General features: G+C 47.5%; 2 protein-coding genes across 2 annotated transcripts; one reads left to right on the forward strand and one right to left on the reverse strand.

Annotated features, from left to right (window-relative positions):
* Positions 1–6,178: 6,178 nt before the first annotated feature.
* On the reverse strand, positions 6,179–12,696 carry LOC101761309. Its single transcript, XM_022828507.1, has 5 exons — positions 12,183–12,696; positions 12,016–12,119; positions 8,659–8,704; positions 6,749–6,996; positions 6,179–6,667 (listed from the first exon to the last, which is right to left on the reverse strand). The coding sequence occupies exons 1-5, from the start codon at positions 12,694–12,696 to the stop codon at positions 6,179–6,181; spliced, it is 1,401 nt and encodes a 466-aa protein (XP_022684242.1).
* Positions 12,697–14,706: 2,010 nt separating this feature from the next.
* Positions 14,707–16,376, forward strand: LOC101761697 (acyl-acyl carrier protein thioesterase ATL4, chloroplastic). The gene is made up of 5 exons (XM_004977875.2): positions 14,707–14,990; positions 15,102–15,202; positions 15,344–15,453; positions 15,578–15,673; positions 16,029–16,376. Exons 1-5 carry the CDS (start codon positions 14,707–14,709, stop codon positions 16,143–16,145), a joined length of 708 nt encoding a protein of 235 aa, XP_004977932.1. The 3' UTR covers positions 16,146–16,376.
* Positions 16,377–16,900: the final 524 nt, after the last annotated feature.

Genomic DNA, 16,900 nt, shown 5'->3' on the forward strand with positions numbered 1-16,900 from the left:
AGCTGCTGGTGTAGAATGCATGGGAAAAAAATAGAGTAAAAAGATTTTACAACGCATTAGCATGTTATTATGTTTCACCGAGAGGAGTGGGTTTGCTCGAGTAGTGACTTAAAGCGGACATTTTTAACCTAAATAAAGTGTTGTCTTCGCCTTCTCTTATTTCAAGCAACTTATGCTCGCTAGCCAAACGGGGTTACGGAACAGGACGCGATAGAAATTTTCTATCTTATTAACTGATTATTAGATAATGATGATCTTTGTTTTTTTCCTTTATTTCTTAGAATAGTATATTCTCATGTAGAAAGTATAAAAGATGAAGCGGTTTTTTATGGCTTTGTAATGTACCATGGAAATTTAAAATAACCTACATTTTATAAGGTGAGGTTATGGAAGACACCATGTAAATTTTCTATCCCAACTGATTAGATAATGATGGCTTTTAGTTTTATAATATCCAGCTGAACAGTTCACTTTATGCCTTGGCGAAGTCGAATGGTCGCAGTAAACGAACTGTTAGTTGGTTAAAGCATGAACACGATACGATTCGTAGACGCAGGTGAGCTGAAGCACCGACGCGACGGTTCTTGGCTTCTTGCATCAAAGGCCATGTTTAGTTACTCCCAACTCCCAACTTTGACACTATGCAAAAAGAAGATTCCCCATCACATCAAACTTGCGGTACATGCATGGAGTACTAAATGTAGATGAAATTAAAAACTAATTGCACAGTTTTGTTGTACTTTGCGAGACGAATCTTTTGAGCCTAATTAGTCAATATTTGGACAATAATTCACAAATACAAACGAAACGCTACAGTGTGCTACAGTGCTGTAACAGTAATTTGGCACCTCCCAAATTCCCCAACTAAACAAGGCCAAAGAATCCTAGTGTCTCGGCTAAACAGTACAGTACAGTACTGTGCATTATTTCTTCGGCCACCATATGCATAATGAATGCACCGATGTGTGTGCGTGGGGGGAGGGTTGTACAATGATGCAACCGCCATGCACTGCGGAATTGAATTGAGCCTGCAGTTTTTATTCACTCGTCATTTCTCCTCCTTTACTCCCGCCTGTTCTTTCCAGCGCAACAAACAGCCTTTGCTGGGGACCCTCAATAGGCAGGAAGCTTCCAGAACCGTGCCGAGCAGCAGGCACATTCAAGGCCCGATCGGCCTGCTGACCTACCTACTCGACGCGGTCCCGGAATGTCGTCGATGAGCTTATCACCTATGCTAAAAGAATATTTTCTTCAGAGAAAACGAAAAAAAAGAAATGGTCCTCAACCATCGTTAGTGAGTCAAGTTTATCCTCAACTTTCAATTGGATGAATTAGCTCGTACTGCAACTTATGTTCAATTTTGTTTTTCATCCTAGTGCCACCTTGGCACGCCACACCATCTTAGATGTGTGTTCTGCCGGAGTCATGAGTACCAAATGCTCTATATGCCCCTCATTTCATTTGGCTGCATATATCCCCCTCTCTCCTCAACTGAGCATTGAAAAATCTCCTTCCTGCATTGCTTCCCCATAATTATATGCTAGACATGGATCGATTTATTTGCCTTAGAGCAACTCCAGTAACAACCTTCAAACTAAAGTTCCTAAAACTTAAATGGGGTTCTCTATATTTTTTTAAAGGTGAAAAATGTCTCCAGCTCCAGCAATATCCTCATGGATAGTGCGCTCCCTAGAGAGATCCCTAGGAATGGAGGGTGCAGGGGGAATTTGGAGGCCTCCCCAAAATGGTGAGCCAAGTAGAGAGAGCCGGCTCGAGTGCATTTTGTTTAGCTTGACTCTCTAAATTTGGATTAGGGGCTGTTTAGAGGATGCTAGTGCTTTGAATTAAGTTAGCATCACTTGATGGCCCATCAATTTGATACTAGCTTGGTTTGCCACGATCTGTCCTGAAGCCACACTCATCTGATCGCACTTGCACAGCAGCATACTTTTGGGTGTGTTTAGCTTTTTAGAAAAGTAGTTATGAGCTGTGGGCTGTAAAAAACCTGCTGTGAGGTGTGGGCTGTGAGAAAGCCGAAAACCGTTTGGTTGGGCAGCTGTGGCTTTTGAGAAAACTGTTAAGCAGACCCCACGTGTCATCCACAGTCCTTCCCACTCAACTCTCTCCATCTCTCACTGACGAGCTGACCCCGCTCATCAGCCCCTTCTTCTTCCTCTCCCTGGCCAAGGTGCAAAGGAGCAGCGGCAGCCGGGGGCTCGCCGCCCTGGGCGCACCGGCCAGGGCAGAGACCACGGCGGCGGCGGAGCGACCTCGCGAGCGGCAGCGGAGCGAATCAGGGAGCGCATCAGGAGCGAATCGTGAGCGGCGGCGGAGCGAATCAGGGAGTGACCTCGCGAGCGGCGGCCGCGAACCAGAGTGGGGAGGACGGCCGCCGGCGACCAATCACTGGGAGGTAGCACCGCCGCTGACCCCTTTTTGCGCCGCTGCCAGGAGAGGAAGGAGTCAGAGAGGGCCGCCGCCGCCGGGAGGAGAGGAAGCAGCCGGAGAGGGGCGCCGCCGGAGGGGAGGGCGGCCGGCGGTTGGGCGGCGAACCCGCGATCCATCCCCGTGCACGCGCATGTGTTCTATTGCGGGGAGAATGAGGATGAACTGTACACTCATAACCGATGGCAGTGGGTAATTTTGAGGAAAACTTGGACGCCACATCGGGTGAAAGCAGGGGATCAAGTACGGTGAGAATTGAACTAAAGAGAAGCTGCTTTTGTGAAAACCGGTGGTTCGCAGCCCACCGCTTTAGTTAGCTTTTGGATTGTTTAGCTTTTGGATTGTTCGAAGCTAAAGCACTTTCAAAAGTCCAACCAAAATGACCTTTAACTCGCAACTCACCTGCATCTACGCAATAGCATTTATCACGCGTACATACTTGTAAACGAACGAATCCGATCAATCGAAACTAGATAAAAGCAAAAAGCAATCGAGGCCATCGTATCATGGCTTACATACCTTCGCTGGGTATTCTTATCGGCAAAATCGGCTGCACGTTCACCCTCAAGGATGATCACCACCACAGCAAAATCTTATCTAACCATATAACTATCACAAGATTGCTAATCATTATTGTTTATCTTTTATAACGTACATTGTACAGTATTGAATGGTCATGACAAGATCATGGATACGAATAGCTCCAAACCTCCTCAAAATGGTGAGCCAAGTAGAAAACCTGCTGGAGTGCGTTTTTTAATTTGACACTCTAAATTTGGAGTAGGCGCTGTTTAGAGTGCTTGGATTAAGTTAGCATCACTTGATGGCCCATCGATTTGATACTAGCTTGGTTTGCCACGATCTGTCCTACAGCCACACTCATCTGATCGCACTTGCACAGCATCATACTTTGGGTGTGTTTGGCTTTTTAGAAAAGTAGCTATGAGCTGTGGGCTGTAGAAAAGCAGCTGTGAGGTGTGGGATGTGAGAAAGCTGAAAGCCGTTTGGTTGGGCAGCTGTGGTTTTTGAGAAAACTGTTAAGCGGACCCCACATGTCATCCACGACCCTTCCCACTCAACTCTCTCCCTCTCTCACTGACGAGTTGACCCCTATTGTTAGCCCCTTCTTCTTCCTCTCACTAGCCAATGCGCGAAGGAGCAGCGGCAGCCGAGGGCTCGCCAGCTTGGGTGCACTGGCCGGGGCAGAGACCACGGCAACAGCGGAGCGACCTCACGAGTGGCGGCGGAGCGAATCAGGGAGCGAATTAGGAGCGAATCGTGAGCGGCGGCAACGGAGCGAATCAGGGAGCGACATCAGGAGCGGCGGCCACGAACCAGAGTGGGGAGGACGGCTGCCGGTGACCAATCACCGGGCGGAGGTAGCACCGCCGCCGACCCCCTTTTGCGCCGCCGCCGGGAGAGGAGGGAGTTGGAGAGGGCCGCCGCCGCCGGGAGGAGAGGAAGCGGCTGGAAAGGGGCGCCGCCGGTGGGGAGGGCAGCCAGCGGTGGGGCGGCGAACCCACAGTCCATCCCCGTGCACGCGCATGTGTTCTATTGCGGGGAGGAGGAGGAGGATGAACCGATACGCTCATAGCAGTGGGTAATTTTGAGGAAAACTTGGATGCCACCTCCGGTGGAAGCAGGGGATCTGGTTTTGTGAAAACTGGTGGTTCGCAGCCCACCCCTTTAGTTAGCGTTTAGCTTTTTTGAAATCAAAGCACTTTCAAAAGCCTAACAAAAGGACCCTTTTAACTCGCAACTGACCTGCATCGACGCAATAGCATTTATCACGAGTACATACTTGTAAACGAACGAATCCGATCAATCGAAACTAGATAAAAGCAAAAAGCAATCGAGGCTATTGTATAATGGCTTACATACCTTCGCTGGGTATTCTTATCAGCAAAACCGGCTGCACGTCCACCCTCCAGCTCGTAGTAACAGTAGAGCTACAGTCCGTCTGCATTGTGATTTTGTATGTGTGTAATTGTTGGTCTGATACATTTGATTTGCAATGTATATTTTTAGCAAAGAAAGTTCGTTTAACACTGGATGATGCAGCAGTACCATGAGCTTCAGGACACATACATCTATTAAGAATAGGAAATACGCAGTGCCCATGGCTCAGATGTGAGAATAGATTGCATAAAACTGTCAGCGCCAAAGCGATATTTCAGAACCTCCCATACAAATTGCCTTAAAAAAAGTCCAAGTTTACTCCCCCTCAAGCATGGCTTCAGCAGGGCACTTGCAAATCACAGGAAATGGTGTTGGAACCGGGCAAAACAATGAACTGCATGCTTCTGCTTGTTTCATACCCCTACTACAAAACAGTTCTTCCGTCTTTTGAGTTTTGACACGGAGATGATCAAAGCAAAGGACTGCCTCTTGGTATGAAATAATGATTATAGTAATCCAAAGAAAGATAGTTTCTGCCAGACGCTATAAATAGGACTAGACTTCAAGAAAGAAAGAAAGCGTACGACAGTAGTCTACACACCAGTTAATTTCAGCGTGCTTGAGTTTTGAGGTAGATGTCAACCATTTTACTTACACGGTGTTTCTGAAAGTAAATTAACAGTTAGCAACAATGTGATTGCATTTTGAGAGACAAAGGTGTGGAATTTGCATTTTCCATTGCTGAAGTAGTAAAGTGTGTTCACCATGATTGATAGTTAACATGCTGGTGCTCCTTTGGTTATTTCGGTTGCATTTCCAGCAACTTTTAAAGGACGTACGAACCAACCGTCTGCTGTTCGTCATTTGTGAGGCGTCCCCGCAATAAAAATTCAACACCATGGGACACGACTGACTAGTTTAATCCGAACCATTTCGTCGTCGTTCCCTATTACCTATTAGTCATGAGTACTCCTAAGTAATAATCAAGACACGAGGCTTCTACACGTCATGTTAGGCCTTCATCCTGCATGACTCGGCGGACCCACTTCAAGGTGTCCCCACCCGTCATCCACTTCCAGGATACCTCTCAGTCAAGGCCACGCGCCTCCAACTTGAAATCGATTCACACACGCCTCCTCAAGCTCAAGGTTCTTGATATAGGGTGCGTTTGGTTTTGGGACCATGCGGGTTGGGTTGGAGCCAACCCAGTTTTCTGGGTTGGAGTGAACCCAGTTCTTGTTTGGTTGCAGGGATAGGTTGGACCCAGTTTTTTGTTTGATTATGGGATAAAGTGGGTTGGAGTGGTTCCATCTCTTGTTTGGTTGGAGGATGAGGGTTTGACAATGAATAAGCTCACCTTCTTGGTGAGATTACCCTAGCTGCCATAATTCATCAACAATATAGACATCAACCTGCTACTGCTCACATTCTAGCACTGTATATTCTATTGTGAAAAATTGCCGTTAATATTAAAACATGGTACTGCTTAATTTAAAAATAATATAATATCAGGGGCTTCTTAACAGGATTTGATGCTCATTTGCTTTCTGCTTATAAACACATAGGATATAAATCATCTAAAAAGAAGAAAGATATTCCAAATGATGGATGAAAATAACAACATATACCAAGTTCAAGCCTTACATACATACACCAAAAGTTCATCAATCTTGAGCAACGTCAATGGCCAGTTCAAGCCTTACATATACCAAGTTCAAGGCAATACAATATCAGCCATCAAGTTGAAGCTTACATAATATAAATTCAGAGCTTAGACACTAATTCATGATCAAGTTTTAACAAAAGAAACATCCTACTCATTGAAATCACTCTTTTACATTCCAGGGAACTTCTCAGCGATGAACATTGTGACCCAATTTAACTTGTGCTCGAATGGCAAGTTATAGAAAGCTTTGCCAATGTGAGGATTGCTCACCAAATGAGCATAGTAGAAAGATATGTGTAGGTCAGGTGGCAGCTCATTATCAGGTTTAGCTACCATTTTTATGGCAGCGGCAAGGTTCTCACCTACACTTTTGAAGGCGGCAACCAGCCCATCCTCCTCCATTTCAGCTATCTTTTGCTTCTTACTAGGTCTACTAGCAGAAGACGTTGCCCCTTGAGTGGTATGCCCCTCACTTGGACCATGCCCAGTAACCTCATCCCCCTCTTCTTGACTTTCACCCTCATCATCCTCTCTACCTAGAGGTGCACTTGAGTCTTTTGCAAAATTTCCAGTAGCCATTGTATTGCCAAATATTGCCGTCATCTCTCTATAGTGCAAGAGGGGCTTGTTCAAGTACTCAGCATCAGACTTGTGATCCTAGACAAGATGGAAAAATATGTTAATATAATCTAACACTTGTGAATGAATCAAGAACTAAGCAAAATACAGTAAGGTTACCTGGACATGGCCGTTGTAGTGCTCCTCATCTAGTGTAATCATGCAGTTTTCTTCATCAAAGAGGGCACCACTCAACTTCTTCAATCTATTTATCTTTGCATACCTTTTCTGCCATGTTTTCAAATGATTCTTAACTTGCTCACCAGTGATCCTTGTGGTGAACTTCTCATTGATAACCCTAGCACAACCATTAAAAAGGTGCTTCTTAAATCCCTTTGATGTCTTCAAACCAGCAGCCACCAAATCATTTAGGTGAGAGAGCATTAAAGCAGACATTGCTGATGTCCACGTAGCATGCCCACTAGTCCCACCAGACCCTTCAGCTACTTCCTCCATGGTTCTGCCACACAAAAACACAATCAGCACGAAAATGTATCCAAAATCAGCACCAAGATGTATCCACAATGTATGTTATCACTAGTTCAAAATCAGCACCCATGTATCCACAATGTACATTACGACCAATACAAAATCAGCACCAACATGTAGCCAAAATACACATACCATCACAAATTACATAAATCAGCAACGAACATGTCATACAAATAGTATTCAACATCAACAAAGAAAGGTTTAATATGTTATACAATCGAAAGAAATTCAAGTTGATACAAAAATTAGTTAACATTGTTGTTTTGACGGTCTGCCCACATCTGATCTGCTATTTGCTGCCTGAAATTAACCATGGCAGCATGCTCATGTGCTTGGCCAATGCGTGTGGAAGCATGGTTGTAGCTTGCTCAATTAGTATCCTCTGTGAAGAACTCATCACGCCCATCTTGTATGACCCAATTGTGAATAATGCAACAAGCACAAACAATATCTACTTGTATTGGAAAAGGAAAGAATGGTGTAGCATCATCAAGAATTTTGAATCTCCTCTTTAGTGCCCCAAATGCTCTCTCTACTGTGACACGTAGTGATGAGTGCCTAAGGTTGAACAATTCCTTCTCATTTTGCACTGGATTACTTCCCCATTCGTTTAAGTGGTACCGAACTCCACGAAAGGGGGGCAAAAATCCTGGTTTGGCTCCATATCCAGCATCGACTAGGTAGAATTTTCCTATCATTTGATATACAGTTTGGTCATAATACTATAGACTGAAATGTGTATATAAAAGTTGAGAGTTTACTACTCTATTACCTTGTGGGACACGAAGGCCATTCTCACGTTCTAAAGCATCACGTAAAACTAGAGCATCATGTGCAGCCCCTTCCCAACCAGCCAACACATAGGTGAACTGTAGATCAAAATCTACAGCTGCCATTACATTTTGTGTGCAAAAGGATTTCCTACCGCGAAAGGCATGCTCAATATTCTTAGGAACAGATGCTCTCACATGAGTACCATCAATAGCTCCAATACAGTCCTAATTTTTTCAAAAAGGTAAAAATTAGGGACCATATGATGTTAGATTAATAGAAAAGTCAAAACAAAACAGGGATAAGCCTCACACCTTAAAGTAAGGATCCCATCTGTTGTCCCCTGCAATTTTGCTTGGAGTGTCCAAAGCCGGGGGCCTAATTAGTTCCCCTCGCAGCTCTCCAATAGCACGGAGTACTTTGTTGAAATAGCGGCTAACTGTTTCCCCCGATCTATCAAAATTAGTTCCAACTAACCTATTCCTAAGGTTATGTCCCACTGTATTTAGAAACATACCCACCTGCTGCTCAACACACAAGTGACATGTATCTTGAAGCAAACCACGTTCTCTAAAAAGATTGCAAAATCGAAAAAACTTGCCTCTATTCAGTCTTAACATGTTCAAGCAAGTTGTGTCATCCTTCCAAATTTTATTATTTAGATAATCTACTCTCATCCTATCCCTTGCCTCCATAGGCCCATAGGTAATACCAACCCTTCTGGCACATCGTTTACGTTTTCTAGATTGAATAATCACCGCCATCATTGACAACAACATGTATGCAGCAGTAGCACAAGTTACAATCTTGGTCCTCTTATCCATCTACAATACAACAATAAAAGAAACACTTGTTCTTAGAGGCAATTGAACCAGGATGTCATGCTACTGGACTATTTATTCAATTCAATCCATAATACTATCAACCAGTACCATTCAAGTCAATTCAATAAATATGAACCAACATAAACATGGTGGTGCACGGTTTCAACCTTTGAGAGAAGGAGACGCGGCGCCGGCGGATGGTACGGGCGGCGACGTTTGGCAGATCCGGCGCTTGGCTCCTGTGGCGAAGCTTCACAGGGGCGGCAGCAAGCTAGGGGCGTGGCGCGTCGGTCAGGGCCGGCGTCGGTCAGGGGGCGGCGTCGGTCAGGGGGCCGCCCGCCACGGACGGCAGCCGACGGCGCCGGTCACGGGCCGCCGCCCGCCACGTACGGCAGCGGACGGCGCCGGTCAGGGCCGGCGTCGGTCAGGGGGCGGCGTCGGTCAGGGTGCCGCCCGCCACGGACGGCAGCCGACGGCGCCGGTCACGGGCCGCCGCCCGCCACGGACGGCAGCGGACGGCGCCGGTCAGGGCCGGCGTCGGTCAGGGGGCGGCGTCGGTCAGGGGGCCGCCCGCCACGGACGGCAGCCGACGGCGCCGGTCACGGGCCGCCGCCCGCCACGGACGGCAGCGGACGGCGCCGGTCAGGGGCCGCCGGCCACCACGGAGGACAGGGGACCGGCGTCGGCCCGTGACCGCTCCGCTCCGTGCCCGCCAAGGACGCCTGGGGAGCGGCGCCGGAAGGGGTCGGAGGCGCGGCGGCGGAAGGGGACTGAGGCGCGGCGGCGGAAGGGGTCGGGGGCGCGGCGGCTGAAGGGGTCGGGGGCGGATCTGAGGGGCGGCGGAGCGGATGAGTCCCCGGCGGTGGATCTCAGGGACGGCGGCGGTTGAGGACGTCAGGGCGCGGCGGCGGACGTCACGGGCGCGGCGGACGTCACGGCCGGAGGTGGATCTGAAGGGCGGCGACGGTCAGGGGCGGCGGAGGGCTGGGCATCCCGATTTTCAGGGGCGGCGGCGGCGAGTTCAAGGGAGAAGGTGAGGGGAAGAGCGGGCGGTGGATGGGGCTGGCGCGGCGTCTGCTACGGGCGGCGGCGAAGGTGGGTGAGGCGGCGGATGGGGGCGCCGGCGGAGGAGGTCAGGGCGGCGGGGTTGGAGCCGGGCGGTGCTCTGGCGTTGGGCTCGGGGGTGAGAGGAGGTGCGGTGAGAGGAGACGCGTGAGAAGATCTGGGTCGAAATGATCCGTTGGTTTTGGAGGAATCCCTTGGACCCGGATCTAATGGGAATATTCCCATGTGGGTTCGACCCAACCCAGTTCTCTTTTGAACCAAACGTGGGACGAAGGAGGTCCGACCCGTTCCGACCCGTTCCGACCCAGTAACCAAACACACGGATAGATTTCCATATGGGCCGCCCGGCCCTAGACCGGCCCTAGCACGGAATGGCCCGGCACGAAATGGCACAACGCCTCTTCCGTGCCGTGTCGTGTCGTGCCCAGGCAGGCTAGGCCCGGCACGACGGCCCTTTTTTTAGGACCTAGCCGGCACGGTGGCACGACAGGCACTAGCGTGCTAGTGCCGGGCCAGGTACTGAGGTCTCAATGACCACTCAAACTGATCAACATAACTTACACAAGTCATTTATCTAGAAAAGAACAACAGATTTTAACTTCAACAGATTAAAATCATCTTATCAAACTTCACAAATCACAAATCAACACAACAGATTAAGATCAACATCTCTCTACTTCAACTTCACAAATCACAACATCACAGATCAACATCACAGAGAGATAGGAGATTATAACTTATAAGTTTGAGCTGGTGCAATGACTGCCTCATTAAAAACCTATCGAAGTAAAACTCACACCTCGTGAGAAAAAACCCTGGATAGAAAAAAAAAAGAGTACAGCCCAGCTCAATCAAATTATAGTTCTAAAACTTTAAGTTATTACAGGCCAGTGTTACACTTCTGAATTCTCAGTGGCATCTAGGTACAAATTAGCAAAACTTTCCTCAAGTTCTTCATCATCTACTAAGTTCTAAAGTCTTGCTTCTGCAGCCTCCCAATCCTTGACGCAAGAAAGCATCTCGACCGTCTCCGGTTTCAATCGACGCCGCCTCTCCTCGATGATCCTGCCAGTAGTGTTGAAAACAGATTCTGATGAAACTGTGGAAATAGGAACAGAAAGAACATCTCTAGCTAAGATGGACAGAATTGGATAAGTTCTTTTATGCTCATGCCACCAAGATAAGATGTTGAAGTTATCATCAAAATGGGTGACAGTGTCACTGTCCAAGTAGGTAGAGAGTCCATTGCCAAGCACTTGCAGATGACCTTCTAGACAAAGCAAGAGGCAAAGAGGGAGGAGGGGTGGAGAAAGAAGTACCAGGGAGATCATGAATTCCAAAAGCAGATACACCAGAATCTGAACCAGTGGAAAAAATATCATCCCAAGCACTAGTTTTCTTACCAAAAGTGGATGGAGGTGGAGGAGTTTGCAATTTTACTGCACCAAACTTGTCATCATAAGTTTAAATGCAGTAGACAGTTCAGCTCTAACATCAATGAAGTAAGCAGAATAATCAGTACCAGTAAGACTAAATAACAACCTGAGCACATTTTGAAAACCTTTCAATTTAGCTCTAGGGTCCAATATGAATGCAACAGAATAAAGCATAGGAATGTCTCTCCAGTAATTAAGATAGTAATCTTTCATAGGAACAACAACATGCCTAAGCAATTCATCATTTTCATAATGTTTAAGATGCTTAGCAATCAAAATGAGCTGATGCAACATAAGTGGAGAGGTAGGATAATAAACACCAGATAGTGCAACAGTACAATTATAAAAGAGTTCAAAGAAGGATAACATACTCTGTGCAACAGTCCAATGATCCTCTGTCAACAGTAAAGGATCTCTTTCACTCCTAGGATAGTTAGTCTCAATAAAAACATTAAATGTCTGTCTGTAAAGGAGCAAATGCTTGAGCATGAGATAAGTGGAGTTCCACCTGACTTTCATGTCCAAACCAAACTTTCTAGGATGAACATTCACAGCTAGACAAAATCTCTTAAATGCAGCAATGCGCTAGTTAGAAGCATTGATGAAAGATATTGCAGATCTAAATGCATCTAGATATGGCTCAATCAGATTAATGGCAGATTTAACCATGAGATTGATGATATGATAAGCACAACGCTGATGTAAGAATAATGATCCAACATAAGCAGCTAATTTAGGACTAAGTTTCTCCATAGCAGTAGAATTAGCAGAGGCATTATCCAAAGTAACAAAAAAATACCTTTGAAATCAAACCATACTCCTCTAGCACACTAGTCACACGGTCAGAAATGTTCTGGCCAGAGTGAGATTCATCAATAAGCCTTAAACCAATTAACCTCTTCTCTAATTGTCAATCAAGATTAACATAATGAGCAACCACACTAAGGTAATCTTCCTTAGCATTACCAGACCAGATATCAGAAGTGATAGACACAGATGAAACGGCAACAAATGATTCAATAAGCTTAGCACGGCAATCAGTAAAGTACTTGCACATATCTCTAGTGGTTGATTGCATAGAGACAGCAGAAAACCTAGGATTATGAGCAAGTTTAATATACTCTTCAAAAGCAGGAGATGCACCAAAACATAGAGGAAGATCTAGTCTAGCAATCAAACGACATAGTTGAGTACGAACTACCTCAGCAGAGTAATCCCATTGACGGACAGAACTGTCAGGGTTGAAATGGATCAGAGACTCGAAATTACGAACCTTAGCCCTTCTGTTTGGGCATTTCTCAATATGCCTGTTGAGATGGTCAGTGCCAATGGAAGATCTAGCAACATATATAATGCCACAATGATTACACTTGGCAGAGACCCTTACCTTCTTCCCATTGATGTCCTTGAAGATCTTTTCAAAGTCCTTCCAGCACTCAGAGGTGGTGGAACGGGACCTCTTGGTGCCGTTGCTCACCATGTCTGGATCAGCATCAGGTGCTTCTTAACCAGCAGGTGGTGCTTCAGTCGCAGCTATGTCGATTGGATCGACAGCGCTGCGACCGAAGAGCTCATCCCGCTCTGCCTCCATGTCACTCTCATCATCACCTCGCTGGCCCATCATCTGAAGCTCGTCGTTGATGGTGTGCTCCTAGAAATCGTCGCCGCCGTCCATCGCCGACGCTCTGGTCCCTCAATGGATCAACCTGCGAACACAAAACAAGAACGAATCAGTAGAAGAACACCAACAAATCAGTAGAAGAACACCAGCAGACAACAACGCAACGGCTTACCAACGAATCCGGAGCACTAGAGCGCACGGCAAGGTCAACGGACAACGGATCTGGAGCACCAGAGCTAGGGAGGAGCGAGAGGAGGCAACAGGACAGTGGACAGAGGAGTGGGCGAGAGCGAGAGGTGGGGGAAGAAGACAACAACGCAACGGCTTACCAACGAATCCGGATCACCAGAGCGCACGGCAAGGTGAACTAACAACGGATCCGAACACCGGAGCCAGGGAGGAGCGAGAGGAGGTGGGGGTTGGGGGAAGAAGATGACATACCAACGAATCACTAAAAGAACACCAACAGACAACGGTCGGGAGGTGAGGGGGGCTAGCGGCGCCGGTAGGCGGCCGACACCGGCCTTCGGTCGCCGGAGAGGGAGGAGGCGAGAGGAGGCGGGGGTTGGGGGAAGAAGATGAAACAAGAACGAATCAATAGAACACCAACAGACAACGGTCGGGAGGCGAGGGGGGCCAGCGGCGCCGGTAGGCGGCCGACGCCGGCCTTCGGTCGCCGGAGAGGGAGGAGATGAGAGAGCGGAGGCGGAGAGGAGGAGAGCCAGAGGCGGCGAGCCGGTGAGGCGTGCGAGAGAGCGGAGGCGGAGAGCCAGAGGAGAGCGAGATCTAGATCCAGAGCGAGAGCGGCGGGGAGGGGAAGGAAATGACGCTAGGGTTTGCGGCCGAGCGGGGCGAGGTGGCCGATGGGCTTATATACCCCGTCCCCAACGACTTGATCCAACGGTCGGGAGGCGATGGGACGCCGGAGATCAACGGTCGGGAGGCGAGGGGCGCGGGGGTGTCGGGCCAGCCTCGGGTCGGCCCAAAAATCGTGCCGGGCTCGTGCTGCCCAGCGTGCCGGGAAGGCAGCCCAGGCCCGGCACTATCATCGTGCTGGGCCGGCCCGAGCACTATTCCTCTCGTGCCGGGCCCGTGTTCGTGCCGGGTTTTTTAGTGACGGGCCTCGGGCCGCCCAGTGGGCCTGGCCCATTTGGAAAACTTTGGTACTTGAACAGTCTGAAGCCCAACTCCACGAGAAGTATAATCCAGTGGTCATGGGCTCCAGTAGTCAGCACGGTAGCCCAAACTCGCAGCTGGTCCTACTTGTTGGATTTGTTAGACTAGACCAAGCTCATCAAGTCATCATACCTCAATTAGTTAGGTTTTCACAGTGAAATCTGTTCATCGGGCTCTAAGTGTTAGACTTAGAATGATGGCTCACATTTTCTTAATTTATTTTATTAAGAAAAACAATGCTATTTTTTAGTGGCAGGAAATATGTTCGCCGATAACGAAACATGTGAGACGATTTTGTCAATTTAACATCTACGGCTCAGTTTTTCTCATACATTGTGCGTGCGTGCATTTACAGAATGAGCAAACTTTATGTGCATATAAAGAATTTTCATCCATATTATGTTTTAAGAAATAGAGCAGATGAAATGGCAAAGCCCAATGGCGGCTCGCCCACACACAGGATTGGAAACTTTTCGGAGTAAAACCCCACGACGAGGACAGTTGAATAGCCGGCGATTTTCGGGCCATGCTGCTTTGATTCTCCGTCAGACCGTCACCTATATAAGACTCCACGCCTTGGCATAATGGCATCAACGATCAGTGCGATATATCTAACGCTGGCCACTAGATATCCAGAGTTCAGAAACGAACCTGCCACCACAGTTCGCTCGCCGATCGCCAATGCAGCAGCCGATGGCCGGCCTCGTTCGTCAGGTCACCGGGCTCTCCCATCGGCCGCGCCCCGCCGACGTGAGCTCCGGCATCCATGGCCAGCACCGCGTGGTGGTGCGCACCGGCCGGGCGCGTCCCGGCAGGGTCATCGTCGCGGCGGCGCACGTGGCTGCGCGGCCCAAGTACTGCCGGCTCCGGGGAGCAGCTGCCAACGCCGTCCCCGAGACCAGCCGCCAGCTGCTCGACCAACAAGAAGTTCGCCCCAGCAACGACACCGCATCGAACCCGCTTATTACCACCATCAGGTCCGCTTCGATCCCTTTGCTAATTTGTTTCCAGGAAACCACCATGCCCCCTAGGCCCTAGCTGAATGATAATCCTGATGAGATGTCTGCGTGGTACGAGAACACATGCAGGAAGGACAGGTTCTTCGAGATCGAGATGGAGGTCCGCGACGACGAGCTCGACGAGTACGGCGTCGTCAACAACGCCATCTACGCCAGCTACCTCCACAGTGGTGAGCCATCGTTTGATTAATTTATTCCAAGATATAGCAGCTCTCGAAGATTATCCATTATATTATTCCTAGCTAGTAGACGCACGGCACGTATCTGCGAGTATCCATCAGTTCTTTGAGCCGTACGTATCACGGTATCAGGTCGTGACGTGATGCTTGAGCAGCTGGGCATCAGCGTGGACTACTGGACGTCCACGGGCAACGCCATGGCTCTTTCAGAGTTGAACCTCAAGTACTTCGCGCCTCTCAGGGTACATGTCTACCTTGGTTCATTTGCTGTGAACGAATGCATGGCAAATTATTCCTCGTGCAATAAGGAAGATCTCAAAGAATTTACTTACATTTTAACAATTTATTACATGCGTTGCATCTCAGAGTGGTGACAAGTTTGCGGTCAAGGTGAAGCCTATTCAAATCAAAGGCGTACGAATTATTGTAGAGCATATGATCGAGACTCTGCCACATCGTAAGGTAACCCTCCGTTCCAAAATATAGGTTATTTAAATTTTATTCTAAATCAAAATTGTTCAAATTTAATTAAATTTATAAAATATATATATTAACATCTACATATAAACAAATATACTAAGAATACATATTTCATGGAAAATTTAACAAAATTAATTTCATGTTGTAGATGTTGGTGTATTTTTTTTAAAACTTCTGGTCAAAGTAAAGAAAATTGACTTAGGACAAATTTAAGATATTGTAGCTTGGAACAAAGGGAGTACACGCAGGAACAAGAAGCGTGTTATATGTGTTAGGTTGTTAATGAACATAAGCATATCTATCTCACAAGTCACACCTTTATTGCTACTCTTGGCAGCTCGTATTGGAAGGCAGAGCGACCGCTGTTTGCCTCAACAAAGATTTTAGGCCAACTCGAGTATTTCCAGAGTTGTCAGCAAGTTTTATAGAGGTCTTCTCTTGCAAAGTCGCCTAAAAGATTACGAGGATAATCATAAGGGGAATAACAGGAAATTATACTCACTGCTTTCGCATGTATCTTGTATGCTGTCAAGGTGTATATCAGTATATGCCTTGATATATACTTCGATTTGTTTCGCCAAATTTTGTGCCTACAATGCACGAGATACATGTAAAGAAATAAGAGAACCGAGGGATGCACTGTTTAAGCTCTCTCTCTCAACAACTCGAACATCTCTTCAGTTGACTTGTTGCCTTGTTGCTGTTGCAAAAAGAACATAAGAGCATCCCCAGCCGGCTTTTCATTTTTAGCCCCAACTTCTCTAAATATGAGGCCTCTTATCTACTCTCTCTACCCAAAAGTATCTAGATATATTATATATCTAGGTGCATGTAAAAACTATGCATGTAGAAAAGTCAAAATAAAAACGTGTTTGGCAAAGCTCCACGCAGCTCCAGATTCTCAAAAACAGCTCCGCTCTAGATTTTTTCAGCCAAACGGTTTTAGATCCAGCGACTCCACCACAGATCTGCTCCACGAAAACGGTGGATACCCCTAGATCTATGGATTTGGTGGAGCACCTCAGGGGGTGCTCCACGAAATCAAATTTGATGGAGTTGGAGGAAATTACCCACCACTACCACTCGTTAGTGGAAAATGGTCTGTTCATTCTATTTCTTCGTAGCTTTCTTCTTCTCCGTGCGAAACGCCGGCGTCCTTCCTCTACTAGCGCCATCATCCTTCTCTGCTCGCGCCGCCGTGGCCCCGCC

This window comes from Setaria italica, chromosome VII, assembly GCF_000263155.2.
Source record: "Setaria italica strain Yugu1 chromosome VII, Setaria_italica_v2.0, whole genome shotgun sequence".
Lineage (NCBI taxonomy): Eukaryota > Viridiplantae > Streptophyta > Magnoliopsida > Poales > Poaceae > Setaria > Setaria italica.